The sequence below is a fragment of the Bufo bufo genome, chromosome 2, assembly GCF_905171765.1.
Source record: "Bufo bufo chromosome 2, aBufBuf1.1, whole genome shotgun sequence".
Taxonomy (NCBI): domain Eukaryota; kingdom Metazoa; phylum Chordata; class Amphibia; order Anura; family Bufonidae; genus Bufo; species Bufo bufo.
In genome coordinates this window covers 30,737,521-30,758,714 of record NC_053390.1, presented here as the reverse complement: position 1 = coordinate 30,758,714, position 21,194 = coordinate 30,737,521, and the positions used below count along the sequence as shown (strand labels likewise).

General features: G+C 46.7%; 1 protein-coding gene across 5 annotated transcripts in view; it reads left to right on the top strand.

The window, feature by feature from the left end:
- Nucleotides 1–21,194, top strand: part of CNTFR (ciliary neurotrophic factor receptor) — a 379,375-nt gene that overhangs the window by 218,786 nt on the left and 139,395 nt on the right. For all 5 annotated transcript variants that reach the window (XM_040420848.1, XM_040420844.1, XM_040420847.1 and 2 more), the window contains one exon: nt 7,955–8,033. In XM_040420848.1, coding sequence (XP_040276782.1) covers nt 7,955–8,033 — 79 coding nt within the window. The remainder of the gene's footprint in view (nt 1–7,954; nt 8,034–21,194) is intronic.

Here is a 21,194-nt window from a genome sequence, read left to right as displayed (position 1 = left end):
TTTCTGCGGTAACATTAACTCTACCTGTGCTGCTTCTTTTCAGAGGACATTGTTCCCCCTTTGTCTCCTTCTGCCCCCATGTAAGTGTTATGTGTGCTCCTCTCACCCCTGCACTAAGACCTCAATAGTGGTGAGAGTTTCTTGTATGCCCTGGGATGAAGTTCTGGCTCCTTAGAGACCTCTTCTTGCATCTACTGTTCTGTGGCTGATCTTCCTGGACAGTGGTGGTCTCCTCCTGGCACTCCCATGTAGATGTCATGTGTGCTTCTCCTGCACTGTGACCTCAGTAGCGGTGAGAGCATCCTGTAGGTCCTGGGCTGAAGTTCTGGCTTCTTTGAGATGTCTTCAGCATCTTGTGTTCTCCAGTTGATCTTCCTAGACAGTGGTGATCTCCTCCTGGAACCCCCATGTAGATGTAATGTGTGGTCTTGCACTGTGTAGTGGTGAAAGGTTCCTGTAGGTACTGGGATTAAATCCTGTCTTAGAGACATCTTCCTTCATCTTGTGTTCTCTGTCTGATCTTGCTGGACAGTGGTGGTCATCTTATAGCCCCCCCTCCCCCTAATCCCACAACCACCACCACCACCATGTAGATGTCACATGTGCCCCTCTCTCTAATGGTCGTCTCCTGCAGTGTGACCTCAGTAGTGTGAGAGCATCCTGTAGGTCCTGTGTGAAGTTCTGACTTGTTTGAGATGTCTCCAGCATCTTGCGTTCTCCAGTGGATCTTCCTGGACAATAGCCCTCCCTCCCCATGTAGATGTCAGGTGTGACATTCTCTGTAATGGTCGCCTCCTTCACTGTGACCTCAGTAGTGTGAGAGCATCCTGTAGGTCCTGGGTGAAGTTCTGACTTGTTTGAGATATCTCCAGCATCTTGCGTTCTCCAGTGGATCTTCCTGGACAATAGCCCTCCCTCCCCATGTAGATGTCAGGTGTGACATTCTCTGTAATGGTCGCCTCCTTCACTGTGACCTCAGTAGTGGTGAGAACATCCTATAGGTCCCTGGATGAAGTTCAGGCTTTTCTAAAGACATCTTATGTTCTCTGGCTGATCTATCTGGACAGCCATGGTCTTCTCGTGGCCACTCATTTAGATGTCATGTATGCCTGTCACAGGCTCGGTGACTCCACACATCTTCCCAACACAGAGACAAGTTCCATGTGTTGTTATATTGAGGTCAATGTGTATGTAGTACAGTATTCAGTGAGCTCCAGAGCGCCACCTAGTGGTGGCTTATGACAGTGGGAATGTGTTCAAAGCCAGACGTTCACTTGAAGCCCAGACCTCAGAAATCTGATCTTCACTTATAGAACTGTTTTGTCTGGATTCGTGTCATAGAAATATTGTAACAAAGGAGACACAAAGTTACTATTCAGTGAGGTTATAAGAAGGGGCGGGGCAGTGACTACCTGATGGCTCTATGCCATGATGCATTGTGGGAGGAGTAAAGCTATAAATGTTTGGCGCAGGTGATTATCTGAAGGTTCTGGGGATACTGAGGGGTGCGGTCTACGTGGCCACGGCACTGCGGGGGTTAACGGCGGGCTGAGATCCTGCACAGCGCTTATTGACATTCCTCTCCCACCTCGCAGAGCTCTTATTAAAACCTCAGAAAGTCTTATTTTGGAATCCGCTGGAGAATGCTACAACCGTCTGCATCCATTAGCCTAATATCGGGTGAGCGCGGCCAGACGTCTGTTTAAGCCAAAGCGCCGTTAACCCCATCCAGTCTGGAATGTGGAAAACACGCTATACCTTAGTAAGCGGTGTAATCCCTCGTATTTCAGTCTCCAGTCTGTAGTGTGCCCATGGGCAGAAGCGGGCACTGACGGCGCAGGGTCACCGCGGTTCATTTATAATGCCGCCGTCTTTTAGGGTTCGTATTAAAGATGCGGCCCCCGGACCCCCACCCTGCAGGGCCCAACGTGGATTATCATGTGTCTGTGTTCAGTCCAGCCAGTAAGGACACTGAGACACCTGACTGGGTCATGTGACCAAAATGGCGCCCTCTTAAGTCACCCTCTTTCCCCAGAAAACCACGCCCGCGGCCTCGGCAGACGACACGTCTTATTGGCCAACCTGCTCCATAAATATGTCTTAAATGAGATGCGCAAAATGACTTTAGAAGTAGGGAGCAGCTCTGTTGGTCCGCAGCACGCCCCCGCGTACACGACGCACTACGCTGCTCCGACACAGGGGTTTACAAGGCGTCCGTACACATTAGAGACGATTTCAGCCGAAGCGATAGTTCCTTGAAGGATCATGTTAGGTGACTCATGACAGACCGCCATCGCCTGGAAAGAAGTCGGACGTTCTCGAAATATTCTTCTGATAGACGAAAAGATCCAAAGGAAGACGTTTTGTCTGTCGCCCGCTGTCACTGAACACGTGGCCTGTTGAACCAGATGTGACGCCCAACATGGACTACAATGTGTATGACCGCGAATGAGTTACGTCTATGGAATGTAGTCGCCTCTACACAGGGAAATATCGGGAATATACACTCACCTAAAGAATTATTAGGAACACCTGTTCTATTTCTCATTAATGCAATTATCTAGTCAACCAATCACATGGCAGTTGCTTCAATGCATTTAGGGGGGTGGTCCTGGTCAAGTCTCCTGAACTCCAAACTGAATGTCAGAATGGGAAAGAAAGGTGATTTAAGCCATTTTGAGCGTGGCATGGTTGTTGGTGCCAGACGGGCCGGTCTGAGTATTTCACAATCTGCTCAGTTACTGGGATTTTCACGCACAACCATTTCTAGGGTTTACAAAGAATGGTGTGAAAAGGGAAAAACATCCAGTATGCGGCAGTCCTGTGGGCAAAAATGCCTTGTGGATGCTAGAGGTCAGAGGAGAATGGGCCGACTGATTCAAGCTGATAGAAGAGCAACGTTGACTGAAATAACCACTCGTTACAACCGAGGTATGCAGCAAAGCATTTGTGAAACCACAACACGCACAACCTTGAGGCGGATGGGCTACAACAGCAGAAGACCCCACCGCGTACCACTCATCTCCACTACAAATAGGAAAAAGAGGCTACAATTTGCACGAGCTCACCAAAATTGGACTGTTGAAGACTGGAAAAATGTTGCCTGGTCTGATGAGTCTCGATTTCTGTTGAGACATTCAAATGGTAGAGTCCGAATTTGGCGTAAACAGAATGAGAACATGTATCCATCCTCTGATGGCTACTTCCAGCAGGATAATGCACCATGTCACAAAGCTCGAATCATTTCAAATTGGTTTCTTGAACATGACAATGAGTTCACTGTACTAAAATGGCCCCACAGTCACCAGATCTCAACCCAATAGAGCATCTTTGGGATGTGGTGGAACGGGAGCTTCGTGCCCTGGATGTGCATCCCTCAAATCTCCATCAACTGCAAGATGCTATCCTATCAATATGGGCCAACATTTCTAAAGAATGCTATCAGCACCTTGTGGAATCAATGCCACGTAGAATTAAGGCAGTTCTGAAGGCAAAAGGGGGTCCAACACCGTATTAGTATGGAGTTCCTAATAATTCTTTAGGTGAGTGTACATTAGCCCTCAGTGATTGTCCTGATCTTCAACCCATGGTCCCATATAATTTATCAGTCCTGTATATTGTATGGGTGCAGTATAATATACCAGTGCTATATAATGCATCAGTCTTATATATTATATCGGTGCAGTATAATATACCAGTGCTATGTAATGTATCAGTCATATATGGGTGCAGTATAATATACCAGTGCTATATAATGCATCAGTCCTGTATATTGTATAGGTGCAGTATAATATACCAGTGCTATATAATATATCAGTCATATATGGGTGCAGTATAATATACCAGTGCTATATAATATATCAGTCATATATGGGTGCAGTATAATATACCAGTGCTATATAATGCATCAGTCCTGTATATTGTATAGGTGCAGTATAATATACCAGTGCTATATAATATATCAGTCATATATGGGTGCAGTATAATATACCAGTGCTATATAATATATCAGTCATATATGGGTGCAGTATAATATACCAGTGCTATATAATGTATCAGTCATATATGGGTGCAGTATAATATACCAGTGCTATATAATATATCAGTCATATATGGGTGCAGTATAATATACCAGTGCCATATAATGTATTAGTCATTTACGGTATCCGTGCTCGTCCACCTTTCCCGCCACTGGAGATTTCATGTCAGTGTGACCTTTTACAGCGCGACACTTTAATTTCTTCCCCTCGGACGCAGTTGTTGCCGTCTCCTCTGTAAATGTTACGTCGCCGCTCGCCTCTGCAGATGCAGAATGTGATGTATTTAAAGGGCAGTCTCTCTGAGCATTAATATAATGAAGGCTACAGATCGATCGTCTCTTACCGGGGGCGCTCACAGGAGCCCACCCCATTACCCAAACCATGCCTCACCAGCTGTAAGGAAGGTTGTCACCCAGCTTTCCAGGAAACAGATCGAATGACAGATAGAATGACAAATAGAAGGGCATATATCTCCACCTCTGGAATATAGCGCCACCGCCTTGACACGGTTTTGGGTTATTGGTGGTCGTGGGGACTTGGCGGTGGAATATTTCCCACATGTCCTCGGTATTCCTTCTCCGCTCACACATCGGATCATCTGTCTCCGTTCTGCAGACCCGGGGCGAGAGGGTGGGGGCACTGGTAAATGAAGTGCGAGGAACACGAGCGGTGACGGTTTTGACTCTCGGCGTCTGAGGAATGTGCAGAGCGGGCTGAGCCGTGACAAGAGCGGCAGGCGCTCCCCTGTGGTCGCTGCTCCCCTGGAATGTCTGCTACCTGGTGACACCTGACGCGCTGTCAGCGGAGAATAGACCCATTATGGAAGTTGTGTCAATCTGATGGCTTCTCGGTGACCGGGGAGACACTAAGTTCTGCTCCGCCGCGCAGAATTCGGGGATCAGCTTATTGCAATCCTACTTGAAAAATGCTTCAAAAATGAATTGCAAAACTGTTTCAAAGATAAAAAAAAACAAACCATAAAAACAAAATCAAAATCACATAAAAATGCATAAAAAATGCATTGGAAAAACCGCATCAGAAATAAATAAACTCCTCACGTGTCCTGAACGCCAGGCTGATACATTGCAGGAAAAAGATTTGCATTGCTGCTACTAACACCGGATACAATTGTAACAAACCCTCAACTGTGAAAATCTGGGTCTGTGGAGGATCTCTTCCTCTGGATATAAGCTCCTCTCTTTCTTGCAGCTACCAGAGATACTGAAAATACTGATAATTTAAAGCACAAAGTTTATTAGAGTTGCAGAAGGTTTCATTAACCAGTGATTAAAGGAAGTATCATCCTCATCACTGCCTGCAGCATCTGTGAGAAACAGTAGTCAGGGAGGCGGGGGATGCAGCTGCAGCCTCAGTGTATGTTGGAGTAACAGTAGAAGGGAGGAGGGGGATGCAGCTGCAGCCTCAGTGTATGTTGGAGTAACAGTAGTCAGGGAGGCGGGGGATGCAGCTGCAGCCTCAGTGTATGTTGGAGTAACAGTAGTCAGGGAGGCGGGGGATGCAGCTGCAGCCTCAGTGTATGTTGGAGTAACAGTAGTCAGGGAGGCGGGGGATGCAGCTGCAGCCTCAGTGTATGTTGGAGTAACAGTAGTCAGGGAGGCGGGGGATGCAGCTGCAACCTCAGTGTATGTTGGAGTAACAGTAGTCAGGGAGGCGGGGGATGCAGCTGCAGCCTCAGTGTATGTTGGAGTAACAGTAGTCAGGGAGGCGGGGGATGCAGCTGCAGCCTCAGTGTATGTTGGAGAAACAGTAGTCAGGGAGGAGGGGGATGCAGCTGCAGTCTCTGTGTATGTTCACAATACAGAAGGGATAACAGTAGTCAGGGAGGAGGGGGATGCAGATGCAGCTTTTGTGAATTTTCAGAATTTAGGAGGAGTAACAGTAGTCAGGGAGGAGGGGGATGCAGCTGCAGTCTCTATGTTCACAATACAGGAGGAGTAACAGTAGTCAGGGAGGAGGGGGATGCAGCTGCAGTCTCTATGTTCACAATACAGGAGGAGTAACAGTAGTCAGGGAGGAGGGGGATGCAGATGCAGTCTCAGTGTATGTTCACAATACAGGAGGAGTAACAGTAGTCAGGGAGGAGGGGGATGCAGCTGCAGTCTCTATGTTCACAATACAGGAGGAGTAACAGTAGTCAGGGAGGAGGGGGATGCAGCTGCAGTCTCTGTTTCTTCTGTGACAGGGGAGATAGAGCTGCATGGAGGAGACAGCACATATCTGACATCACATAAGGAAGACTCTAACCACTAGGCACAGAGAGAATGATGGAGTTGGGGGTGAGACCCCAGATTTCCAGGCTGCACCCACTTCCGGCCCCTCTTAGTATGAATCACATCTGCAGTTTGCTAAGGAGAGATTGAATTCTTAGATTTTCATTATAACAGGTTTTTTTTTTAGCAGGAGTAAGAGAATAGGGGCCCCTTAGTGGCAATGAAAGTGGGGCCCCTCCTGTTGCTGATTCACACTCCCTTCCCAGGGTAGAGGGACCAGTGTTTGGTCGGCCCCCTGCCTGTGGGCAGTACCAGGTGAGCCACTCGTGTGATAAGCGGGTATGGGGCCCCTGGGGACCTGCAGAGTCCAACTTGCTCTTGAGGATTCAGGTCCAATGATCATTAGGGGTTCATTAATTGCTTGACTTCACTAAGTTCTGTTTGGGGACCATTCAATAGTCCCTGCTATGGGGGAGCACCACTGGACATGCTGACGGTCTCCACTGGAAGGATTCAGTTTAATCCTCCCTTTGTGATCTGACAAAGAGGTGGTGACTGAACAGGGGCAATGGCTGCTTTCAGATGCCTGGTCACAGGGTTTGGTGCCAGCCCCTGGTACCCTGTGATCACCTCTGGGCAGTCAGCAGGGAGGATCCCATGACACCGGGCTGTGGTTGCCACTGTACGTGGACGGCGTGGGCGCTCATCTGCAGTAATCTCATGGATGCTGCATAACTTGGCAAATCTGCCCTTCAGGAGTCTGGGAAAGCCGGGTGGCAGCCATTGTAGGAGATGTTGTCCCCTGTCCTGCCTGGCGCTCTGTAAAGAGGGTGGGTGGACAGTATAGATGGGCGGCAGCGAGGATCAGTTGGCATCCGGTCATGGTATCCAGACGTATTTTTATTAAAAATAACCACAAAATAATAAAGTGTCCGTAAGATGCAGCAAAAGTAATTTCTGCATCTTCCCACAAGGCCATGGCCTGTTCATCCTGAGCCTCCTGTTTCATGAATAAAACGCTAGAAATGTCAGTGTAGACCGACACGCAATCAGTAAAGCAGGAGAAAAGGAGCAAGGGACAAGTTACTGTTCACACTTTGTATTCGTGTCCTCGGGGTCTGCAGGAAGTTGAGTGCGTCATGGCGGGCATTGGTGGTGGTCACTCCTGTACGGAGACTGGGTCAGCTGTGGTATTAACACATTCACCGCTGGATCCAAGAGCCCTGAGGTCAGAGGTCGCACATTCACATTTAGAGCCTTCGTCGGAGCAGATACTTATCATGGTGAGGCCGGGGGGTCAGACTCTGTGTCTCCCCTGCATTTCCTTGGACATGGGACAGTGCAGGGAGGACGGAGATCTCGTAGTATAATCACTGCTGTCTGGGCATGCTGGGAGTTGTAGTTTCACCACAGCTGGAGACCACCACTAGATAAGGCATCTCTATGGGGTGTTGTGCTTCTGAGATCCGCCCTATGGGGTGCTGTAGTATGGTGCAGGCTCTGTGACATGACACGCTCCTATTATCTCCTCTCTTCCTGCCTCGCCAGCAGCTGTCCAGCCCATACCATTAGCCCGATCCCCCTCCCCGCCGCCGCCACCGCACAGATGCCGTGTGGTCCCCAGCAGCATGTGCGCTCCGGACGACTCCACCTAACCCTCCACTTTGTGTCCCCCCCAAACAGATGGCAAATCCGGTGACCTCAGCCTGCTGCCTGGTCCTCGCTGCCTCCGTGATGGTCTGCGCTCAGAGACACGCTGACGGTAAGTGCCGCCATTTACTATTACGCATGACCTCTATGTCGCCATCATGTTCTGTGGCGCTGTACAGCGGAGGACAGGAAGTCAGCGGTGTACGAATAGATACATCGTAACAACATGCAATATACATTGTATCACCCAGCACCCATCATACACTGTATCACCCAGCACCCATCATACACTGTATCACCCAGCACCCATCATACATTGTATCACCCAGCACCCATCATACACTGTATCACCCAGCACCCATCATACACTGTATCACCCAGCACCCATCATACATTGTATCACCCAGCACCCATCATACATTGTATCACCCAGCACCCATCATACATTGTATCACCCAGCACCCATCATACATTGTATCACCCAGCACTCAGAATACACTGTATCACCCAGCACCCATCATACACTGTATCACCCAGCACCCATCATACACTGTATCACCCGGCACCCATCATACATTGTATCACCCGGCACCCATCATACATTGTATCACCCAGCACCCATCATACATTGTATCACCCAGCACCCATCATACATTGTATCACCCAGCACCCAGAATACATTGTATCACCCAGCACCCATCATACATTGTATCACCCAGCACCCAGAATACATTGTATCACCCGGCACCCATCATACATTGTATCACCCAGCACCCATCATACATTGTATCACCCAGCACCCATCATACATTGTATCACCCAGCACTCAGAATACACTGTATCACCCAGCACCCATCATACATTGTATCACCCAGCACTCAGAATACACTGTATCACCCAGCACCCATCATACATTGTATCACCCAGCACCCATCATACATTGTATCACCCAGCACCCATCATACACTGTATCCCCCAGCACCCATCATACACTGTATCCCCCAGCACCCATCATACATTGTATCACCCGGCACCCATCATACACTGTATCACCCAGCACCCATCATACATTGTATCACCGGGCACCCATCATACATTGTATCACCCAGCACCCATCATACATTGTATCACCCAGCACCCATCATACATTGTATCACCCAGCAGACAGCATACACTATCACCCAGCACCCATCATATATTGTATCACCGGGCACCCATCATACATTGTATCACCCAGCACCCAGAATACATTGTATCACCCGGCACCCATCATACATTGTATCACCCAGCACCCATCATACATTGTATCACCCAGCACCCATCATACATTGTATCACCCGGCACCCATCATACATTGTATCACCCAGCACCCAGAATACATTGTATCACCCGGCACCCATCATACATTGTATCACCCAGCACCCATCATACATTGTATCACCCAGCACCCATCATACATTGTATCACCCAGCACCCAGCATACCTTGTATCACCCAGCACCCATCATACCTTGTATCACCCAGCACCCAGAATACATTGTATCACCCAGCACCCATCATAGATTGTATCACCCAGCACCCATCATACATTGTATCACCCAGCACCCAGCATACATTGTATCCCCCAGCACCCATCATACACTGTATCACCCAGCACCCAGCATACATTGTATCACCCAGCACCCATCATACACTGTATCACCCAGCACACAGAATACATTGTATCACCCAGCACCCATCATACACTGTATCACCCAGCACCCAGCATACATTGTATCACCCAGCACCCAGCATACCTTGTATCACCCAGCACCCAGCATACCTTGTATCACCCAGCACCCATCATACACTGTATCACCCAGCACCCAGAATACATTGTATCACCCAGCACCCATCATAGATTGTATCGCCCAGCACCCGGTATACATTGTATCACCCAGCACCCAGAATACATTGTATCACCCAGCACCCATCATAGATTGTATCACCCAGCACCCAGAATACATTGTATCACCCAGCACCCATCATACACTGTATCACCCAGCACCCAGCATACATTGTATCACCCAGCACCCAGCATACCTTGTATCACCCAGCACCCATCATACCTTGTATCACCCAGCACCCAGAATACATTGTATCACCCAGCACCCATCATAGATTGTATCGCCCAGCACCCGGTATACATTGTATCACCCAGCACCCATCATACATTGTATCACCCAGCCCCCGGCATACATTGTATCCCCCAGCACCCATCATACACTGTATCACCCAGCACCCGGTATACATTGTATCACCCAGCACCCATCATACATTGTATCACCCAGCACCCATCATACATTGTATCACCCAGCACCCATCATACATTGTATCACCCAGCACCTGGCATACATTGTATCCCCCAGCACCCATCATACATTGTATCACCCGGCACCCATCATACACTGTATCACCCAGCACCCATCATACACTGTATCACCCAGCACCCATCATACATTGTATCACCCAGCACCCATCATACATTGTATCACCCAGCACCCATCATACATTGTATCACCCAGCACCCATCATACATTGTATCACCCAGCAGACAGCATACACTATCACCCAGCACCCATCAGACATTGTATCACCGGGCACCCATCATACATTGTATCACCCAGCACCCATCATACACTGTATCACCCAGCACCCATCATACATTGTATCACCCGGCACCCATCATACATTGCATCACCCAGCACCCATCATACATTGTATCACCCAGCACCCATCATACATTGTATCACCCAGCACCCATCATACACTGTATCACCCAGCACCCATCATACACTGTATCACCCAGCACCCAGAATACATTGTATCACCCAGCACCCGGTATACACTGTATCCCCCAGCACCCATCATACATTGTATCACCCAGCACCCAGCATACATTGTATCCCCCAGCACCCATCATACACTGTATCACCCAGCACCCAGCATACATTGTATCACCCAGCACCCATCATACATTGTATCACCCAGCACCCAGAATACATTGTATCACCCAGCACCCATCATACACTGTATCACCCAGCACCCAGCATACATTGTATCACCCAGCACCCAGCATACCTTGTATCACCCAGCACCCATCATACATTGTATCACCCAGCACCCAGCATACCTTGTATCACCCAGCACCCATCATACCTTGTATCACCCAGCACCCAGAATACATTGTATCACCCAGCACCCAGAATACATTGTATCACCCAGCACCCATCATACACTGTATCACCCAGCACCCAGCATACATTGTATCACCCAGCACCCAGCATACCTTGTATCACCCAGCACCCATCATACCTTGTATCACCCAGCACCCAGAATACATTGTATCACCCAGCACCCATCATAGATTGTATCGCCCAGCACCCGGTATACATTGTATCACCCAGCACCCGGTATACATTGTATCACCCAGCACCCATCATACATTGTATCACCCAGCACCCGGTATACAATATATCACACCCAGCACCCATCATACATTGTATCCCCCAGCACCCATCATACATTGCAGCACCCGGCATACCTTGTATCACCCAGCACCCATCATACCTTGTATCACCCAGCACCCAGAATACATTGTATCACCCAGCACCCATCATAGATTGTATCGCCCAGCACCCGGTATACATTGTATCACCCAGCACCCGGTATACATTGTATCACCCAGCACCCATCATACATTGTATCACCCAGCACCCGGTATACAATATATCACACCCAGCACCCATCATACATTGTATCCCCCAGCACCCATCATACATTGCAGCACCCGGCATACATTGTATCACCCAGCGCCAGTATCACCCAGCACCCGGCATACAATATATCACACCCAGCACCCATCATACATTGCATCACCCAGCACCCGGCATACACTGTATCACCCAGCACCCAGAATACACTGTATCACCCAGCACCCGGTATACATTGTATCACCCAGCACCCATCATACATTGTATCACCCAGCACCTGGCATACATTGTATCCCCCAGCACCCATCATACACTGTATCACCCAGCACCCATCATACATTGTATCACCAGGCACCCATCATACATTGTATCACCTAGCACCCATCATACATTGTATCACCCAGCACCCGGTATACACTGTATCACCCAGCACCCATCATACATTGTATCACCTAGCACCCGGTATACAATATATCACACCTAGCACCCATCATACATTGTATCCCCCAGCACCCATCATACATTGCAGCACCCGGCATACATTGTATCACACCCAGCACCCGGCATACATTGTATCACCCAGCGCCAGCATCACCCAGCACCCGGCATACAATATATCACACCCAGCACCAGTCTGAATCATTGAAGCCCAGGACATGTGATCCCCGTGATGACCTCAGCAGTGACCTCGTCATCGGGGGGACACGCCAAGCCTGATGTCACAGCGTGTTACCTCACATTCATGGCACCGTCTGTTCCTCCCTGGTATCAGCCAGCAGAACAGGTGAAGATGTTATAGCACATTGTGAATGCAGCTCTGGATGTGACTGGAGTATGAAATATAATGTAACACCTGGATTATGAAGGAAGCTCTGGATGTGACTGGAGTGTAATTCATGATGTAACAGCTGCATTGTGAATGCAGCACTGGTTGTGAATGAAGTAGAAGACACATTGTTACAGCTGAATGGTGAATGCAGCACAGGATGTGATTAGAGTAAATATAGCCTGAATGTGTCTAAAGTATAAGAAGTGGTATAACAGCATGATTTTGAATGCAGCTTGGAATGTGGTTGGAGTATAAAAGATGATGTGGCAGCTGGATTGTGAATGATGTAACTGTGGTTTTGTGACGGCAGCTGTGGATGTGTTTGGAGTATATATTAGGATGTAACAACAGAATTTTAAATGCAGCTTTGGATGTGATTATAGTATAAGACATTTCTGGATGTGACTGTGAGAAGTGATGCAACAGTTGGACTGTAAATGCAGCTCTGGATGTGACTGGAGACATGATGTAACTCCATGCAGCAGCATGCCTTTTCATCATTGCTGGATGGACTGTATCTCGTAGGACAAAAGGGAAGACAAATGAGATGAGTTGTTGGGAGTTGTTGTCCTGCCATTCATTGTGCACAGATAATACAGTCAGCAGGAGATGGATTGTTGGGAGTTGTAGTCCTGCCATTCATTGTGCACAGATAATGCAGTCAGCAGGAGATGGATTGTTGGGAGTTGTAGTCCTGCCATTCATTGTGCACAGATAATGCAGTCAGCAGGAGATGGATTGCCGCTCAGGCCGATCGATACTTGGACAGGAAACGTGGCAGACAGGGAAGCCGGAGCTGGCAGCCGTCCCCTCACATGGTGCTGCGCCGTCTGCCTGTAATGCGATTGTCGCCCCGGCCTTTAATATAAATCACTTCCCCCCAGCGCAGGGCCGGCTCCCCGCGCTAAGCGCTCCCACAAGGCTCTTTGTGTGGACGTCGCAGGCAGATCAGGATGGACAATGACCCTGTGATCGCAGGAAACCACCAGCAGCAAACTGATACATTGTGATGTCACTGGGGGTCATCTGCTGTCCATCAGATCACAAGGATACAATGTAACAGTCTCCTCATTTCCTGCACCACTCATGAAACCTAGAAGACCCCATAGATCGCTGCCCCCCCCCCCCCCCCATGACCTCTGATTATCCTGGTCCCATGTAGTGATAATGACAGGGTTAATCATTTATCTGGAAAGTCTGTGTAGCAGCGAGCCCCGCCCACTTACACTGTAATGGACAACTGGACACGCCCCCAACCTACAGCATTAAAATTATAGGTAGTGCATGTAACCCCCATCATAACACTCCAAAATAAACCTTAGCTAATTGAGACCCCAACCTAATACAGACCCCCTAAACTGATACAGACCACAGACTAGACCCCCTAAACTGATACAGACAGCAGACCAGATGCACTAAACTGACACAGACCCCAGAACAGACCCCCTAAACTAATACAGACCCCCTAAAACTGATACAGACCACAGACTAGACCCCCTAAACTGATACAGACCCCCTAAACTAATACAGACCCCCTAAACTAATTCAGACCCCCTAAACTGATACAGACCACAGACTAGACCCCCTAAACTGATAGACCCCAGACCAGATCCCCTAAACTAATACAGACCCCCTAAACTAATTCAGACCCCCTAAACTGATACAGACAGCAGACCAGATGCACTAAACTGACACAGACCCCAGAACAGACCCCCTAAACTAATAGACCCCTAAAACTGATACAGATCACAGACTAGACCCCCTAAACTTATACAGACCCCCTAAACTAATACAGACCCCCTAAACTAATTCAGACCCCCTAAACTGATACAGACCACAGACTAGACCCCCTAAACTGATACGGACAGCAGACCAGATGCACTAAACTGACACAGACCCCAGAACAGACCCCCTAAACTAATACAGACCCCCTAAAACTGATACAGACCACAGACTAGACCCCCTAAACTGATACAGACCCCCTAAACTAATAAAGACCCCCTAAACTAATACAGACCCCCTAAACTGATAGAACCCAGACCAGACCCCCTAAACTAATACTGACCCCCTAAACTAATTCAGACCCCCTAACCCCCTAAACTTACACAGACCCCAGAACAGACCCCCTAAACTAATACAGACCCCCTAAACTGATACAGATCACAGACTAGACCCCCTAAACTGATACAGACCCCCTAAACTAATTCAGACCCCCTAAACTGATACAGACCACAGACTAGACCCCCTAAACTGATACAGACAGCAGACCAGATGCACTAAACTGACACAGACCCCAGAACAGACCCCCTAAACTAATTCAGACCCCCTAAACTGATACAGACCACAGACTAGACCCCCTAAACTGATACAGACAGCAGACCAGATGCACTAAACTGACACAGACCCCAGAACAGACCCCCTAAACTAATACAGACCCCCTAAACTGATACAGATCACAGACTAGACCCCCTAAACTGATACAGACCCCCTAAACTAATTCAGACCCCCTAAACTAATACAGACCACAGACTAGACCCCCTAAACTGATACAGACCCCCTAAACTAATTCAGACCTCCTAAACTAATTCAGACCCCCTAAACTAATACAGACCACAGACTAGACCCCCTAAACTAATACAGACAGCAGACCAGACACACTAAACAAACACAGACCCCAGAACAGACCCCCTAAACTAATTCAGACCCCCTAAACTGATACAGACCACAGACTAGACCCCCTAAACTGATACAAACCACAGACCAGACCCCCTAAACTAATACAGACAGCAGACCTGACCCCCTAAACTGACACAGACCCCAGACCAGACCCCCTAAACTAATACAGACCCCCTAAACTAATTCAGACCTCCTAAACTGATACAGACCACAGACTAGACCCCCTAAACTGATACAAACCACAGACTAGACCCCCTAAACTGATACAGACAGCAGACCAGACCCCCTAAACTCATACATTTCCTGGACCAGACACCTTAAACTGATACTGACCCCAGACCAGACAACCATTAACTGTCACAGACCCAAGACTAGACCCCAGACCAGAAACCCTAGACAAATACAGTCCTTCACTCTAGCACATACCCCAGACCAGACCCCCTATACTGATGCAGACCCCAGACCAAGCCCCTTAGCTGGTACAGACTCCAGACCAGACCTCCTGAACTAATACAGACCCCAGGCCACACACCCTAAACTGATACAGACTCCAGACCAAGCCCCTCAACTAATACAGACCCTAGACTACACCACCTAAACTAATACAGACCCCAGACCAAAAGCCTGCCATACAGAATAAAAAACTCCCCAAACTGTTAAGACCTCAGACAAAAACAGATCACAGACCCTCTAAAGCAGACCCCATAAATACCGCTATCAGAGCAGAACTCCTGAAATGATACAGACCCCAAATTAGAGCCACTACATACAGACCCCCTAAACACAGACAATAAAGAACCCTAAGACAAATACAAACCCTTAAACTAATTCAGATCATGGTCAAGACCCCTAAACTAATAAAGAGCCCAGATCAGAACCCCCTATGACTAGACCCCAGAAAACTAATGCAGACCCCAGACGACATCCACTGAGCCGATACAGACTCCAGACCAGAACCCTGACATGCAGAACCCAAACCAGAACCCCCAAATAACTAAAGACCTCAATTTAGACTCATTAGACATATAAAGTCTGCAGACCCTCTAAACTAAAACAGACCAGACACATAAAGTAATACAGACTCCAGACCAGACTCCACTGTATACAGACTCCAGATCAGACCCCCTGTATACAGAGCTCATACCAGACCTCTATATACAGACCCCAGCCAAGACCCGCTGTATACAGACCCCAGACCAGACTCCACTGTATACAGACCTCATACCAGACCTCTGTATGCAGACCCCAGACCAGACTCCACTATATACAGACCTCAGACCAGACCCCTGTATACAGACCTCAGACCAGACCTCTGTATACAGACCCCAGACCAGACTCCACTGTATACAGACCTCATACCAGACCTCTGTATACAGACCCCAGACCGGACCTCTGTATAAAGACCCCACTGTACACAGACCCCATACCAGACCTCTGTATACAGACCCCAGACCAGACTCCACTGTATACAGACCTCATACCAGACCTCTGTATACAGACCCCAGACCGGACCTCTGTATAAAGACCCCACTGTACACAGACCCCATACCAGACCTCTGTATACAGACCCCAGACCAGACTCCACTGTATACAGACCTCAGACCGGACCTCTGTATACAGACCCCAGCCAAGACCCGCTCTATACAGACCTCAGACCAGACCCCACTATATACAGACCTCAGACCAGACCCCTGTATACAGACCTCAGATCAGACCTCTGTATACAGACCCCAGATCAGACCCCCTGTATACAGACCCCACTGTATACAGACCATAGAACAGACCCAACTATATACAGACCTCATACCAGACCCCATTGTATACAGACTTCAGAGCAGACCCCACTATATACAGACCCCACTTTATACATACCCCAGGCAGGACCCCACTGTATACAAAAATCAGAATAAACCCCACTGTATACAGACCCCATACCAGACCTCTGTATACACACCTTAGTGAAGACCCCCTGTATACAGACCTTAGACCAGACCCCTATATACAGACCCCAGACCAAACCCCACTGTATACATATTCCAGACCAGACCCCCTACACAAACTCAAATCCCAGACCCCCTAAGCTAATACATATCTCAGCGAGAAGTGCTGGAACAGGGGAGGACAGTATTTGATAAAGATGTGGGACATGGGAAACTTGTCTGCGCATTTGGGAGCCCATGATGTCATCTCCTTTTGTGTGCCTATAGCTGATCAGTCTCCGGTTCCAGGAATAGAATGCTAGAATTATAGTGATGACTGACCCATACACAGACTGAGCAGACAAGAAAGAGGACACAGTGAATGTGTCGCTATCAATCAATATAGAGTGTGAGTGTAAGTAACCCTGTGTATGGTAAGTAGTAGAGGGGGTGTATCTCTCATCCAGAAGGCTCAGGTGCGCAAGGTAAAAAGAATCCAAAAAACTGTGTTGTTTCAGCAAAACATAGTAAAGCATGGTTTGCTGAGCATTTTATTTAATGGTGTTTTATCTGCAAATTAAATTTTTTAACGGTCCGTCCCTTCAAAAAATATTGTTACCGGGCCAGCGCTGTGCTTGCTGGTGTAATTAGGTTGTGGGCATTCCAGGATGACGTGCCATACATTTAGCTTGGTTACAACCTACAAGGGTTTCAACTTTCAACCTATGTTGGTAGCGCCTGCGCAGTCAGACAGCCTTGGGCACTGACTGCTCACAGCGCCCCTGAGAGCCGGACTCCATGTGAAACCCACGTACATTGTAGGTTTTAACCAGGCTAGAATCATTTGCCAAATGTATGGCACGTCATCTGGGAAGTTCCCGCAACCTAATTACACCGGGAAGCGCAGGGAGCGCAGTGTTGGTGCGGTAGAAATATTTACAGCATTATCCCTGTTAAAATTCTTAAGAAAGGGGGTCAGAGGGTCATTAGAAATAAAAAATAAAAATTGCGGCTAACCCCATATTAATTTATTTCATAGGCTGGATTTTAATGGAATGGCATGTAGTTTGGAAGTGGGACCTGTCATTCCCCCCACACTCCAGTACAAGGTATTCTCCTAGCCTGAGGCTACTGTTGGGATACATACGTGGCTGAAATGCTCTGTCAGTGTCAGCGCCTGGAAGCTGCATGACCTACCGGCTGTGTGAGCCGGATCCCCCCGTTTGAGTTGGAGTACCTAGGGGAAGTAACTGCTGTATATAGTTACAGCCCAGACGGGCAAGGACTCTCTTTTGCCGTGGAATCATACAAGCAATTATATAACGGAAGCCCTGTCTTATGTTGGGTGCAGAAGACACTGAGTTGGAATCCCATATAATCTGTCATGGCCGACCCTACCCCACATGAACCAGTGAGAAGAGTATGGACCATTCAGGGATTATGGAGAAAAAAGGTGCCAACCATTACTGGAGACCGCAAAAATCTTCCGATCTACAGTTCTATACTTCAAGGAGCGGATGGGGGTAGGGGGGCTGATTTATATAAAATGATAGTAGGTGATCTTACGGTATTACTCACCCCACACGGGGCGGCTGCTGGCCGAGACCTGCACATAATCGGCAGCAGACGACATAGCTGTCTGTTTCCATGTTGTAATGATGACATTGGGAAGGTTTTCAGGGACGCGCTGGATCTGAAGAGAATGCACACGTCTCCCGTCAGCAGAATTTCGTGCCTCTGCCTCATCCCCGGGGAACCTGCTGCCTCCAAAAGTTTAAAGAAAGGAAGCAAAATCCATAATTAAAGCAAAAACTTGTTTATTTGACTTCAGCGGTTAAAATAAGAGGAGAGGAAAAGAAGAGGCGATGCCTGGTGTCCAGGTGTGAGAGTAGTTATATTCTTGTACATAGGAGGCAGTATTATAGTAGTTATATTCCTGTACATAGGAGCAGTATTATAGTAGTTATATTCTTGTACATAGGAGCAGTATTATAGTAGTTATATTCTTGTACATAGGAGCAGTATTATAGTAGTTATATTCTTGTATATAGGAGGCAGTATTATAGTAGTTATATTCTTGTACATAGGAGCAGTATTATAGTAGTATATTCTTGTACATAGGAGGCAGTATTATAGTAGTTATATTCCTGTACATAGGAGCAGTATTATAGTAGTTATATTCTTGTACATAGGAGCAGTATTATAGTAGTTATATTCTTGTACATAGGAGGCAGTATTATAGTAGTTATATTCTTGTACATAGGAGGCAGTATTATAGTAGTTATATTCTTATACATAGGAGCAGTATTATAGTAGTTATATTCTTGTACATAGGAGCAGTATTATAGTAGTTATATTCTTGTACATAGGAGGCAGTATTATAGTAGTTATATTCTTGTACATAGGAGGCAGTATTATAGTAGTTATATTCTTGTACATAGGAGCAGTATTATAGTAGTTATATTCTTGTACATAGGAGCAGTATTATAGTAGTTATATTCTTGTACATAGGAGGCAGTATTATAGTAGTTATATTCTTGTACATAGGAGCAGTATTATAGTAGTTATATTCTTGTACATAGGAGCAGTATTATAGTAGTTATATTCTTGTACATAGGAGGCAGTATTATAGTAGTTATATTCTTGTACATAGGAGCAGTATTATAGTAGTTATATTCTTGTACATAGGAGCAGTATTATAGTAGTTATATTCTTGTACATAGGAGCAGAATTATAGTAGTTATATTCTTGTATATAGGAGCAGTATTATAGTAGTTATATTCTTGTACATAGGAGCAGTATTATAGTAGTTATATTCCTGTACATAGGAGCAGTATTATAGTAGTTATATTTTTGTACATAGGAGCAGTATTATAGTAGTTATATTCCTGTACATAGGAGGAAGTATTATAGTAGTTATATTCTTGTAGATAGGAGCAGTATTATAGTAGTTATATTCTTGTACATAGGAGCAGTATTATAGTAGTTATATTCTTGTACATAGAAGGCAGTATTATAGTAGTCATATTCCTGTACATAGGAGGCAGCATTATAGTAGTTATATTCTTGTACATAGGAGCAGTATTATAGCAGTTATATTCTTGTACATAGGAGGCAGTATTATAGTAGTTATATTCTTGTACATAGGAGCAGTATTATAGTAGTTATATTCTTGTACATAGGAGCAGTATTATAGTAGTTATATTCTTGTACATAGGAGCGGTATTATAGTAGTTATATTCTTGTACATAGGAGCAGTAGTATAGTAGTTATATTCCTGTACATAGGAGCAGTATTATAGTAGTTATATTCTTGTACATAGGAGGCAGTATTATAGCTGTTTAATTTTTGCATACGGGAGGCAGTATTTTAGTAGTTATTGATTTTGTACGTGTATAAGGCCTTGTTCACACGACCGTATGGTTTTTTCAGTGTTTTGCTGGTCGTTTTTCCATGATCCGTTTTTCCGTTTTTTGTTTCAGTAGTGTTTCCGGTACCATTCCGTTTTTCCGTATGGCATATACAGTATACAGTAATTACATTGAAAGAATTGGGCTGGGAATAACATTTTTTAATAGATGGTTCTGCAAAAGCGGAACAGATACAGAAGACATACGGAGTACATTCCGTATGTGTTCCGTTTTTTTTTTTGCGGACCCATTGACTTGAATGGAGCCACGGAACGTGATTTGCAGGCAATTATAGGACATGTTCTATCTTTGAACGGAAACGGAATGCAGACGGAGTACATTCCTTTTTTTTTTGCGGAACCATTGAAATGAATGGTTCCGTATACGGCCCTTATACGGAACGCAAAAAACGTTCGTGTGAAGGAGCCCTAAGTCAGACATGTTCAGATGTTTGTCAGTTCCCTTCCCCTTCTTCTCCTTTTAGTTAATAGACGATAAGCAGGAGAAATCTAATTATAAATTGTTCGTTCTTCCTGAGATATAAGTTGCAGTATATAACAGGATTGTTCCGTCTCACGGATCGCTGTTTGTCTATGGTGGAAATGACTTTTCTACTAGGACGTGGAGACGTATTGACTTTTCTCCGCTTCTGAACTTGCAGTGCGATTACCCGCAGGTCATGTAATTT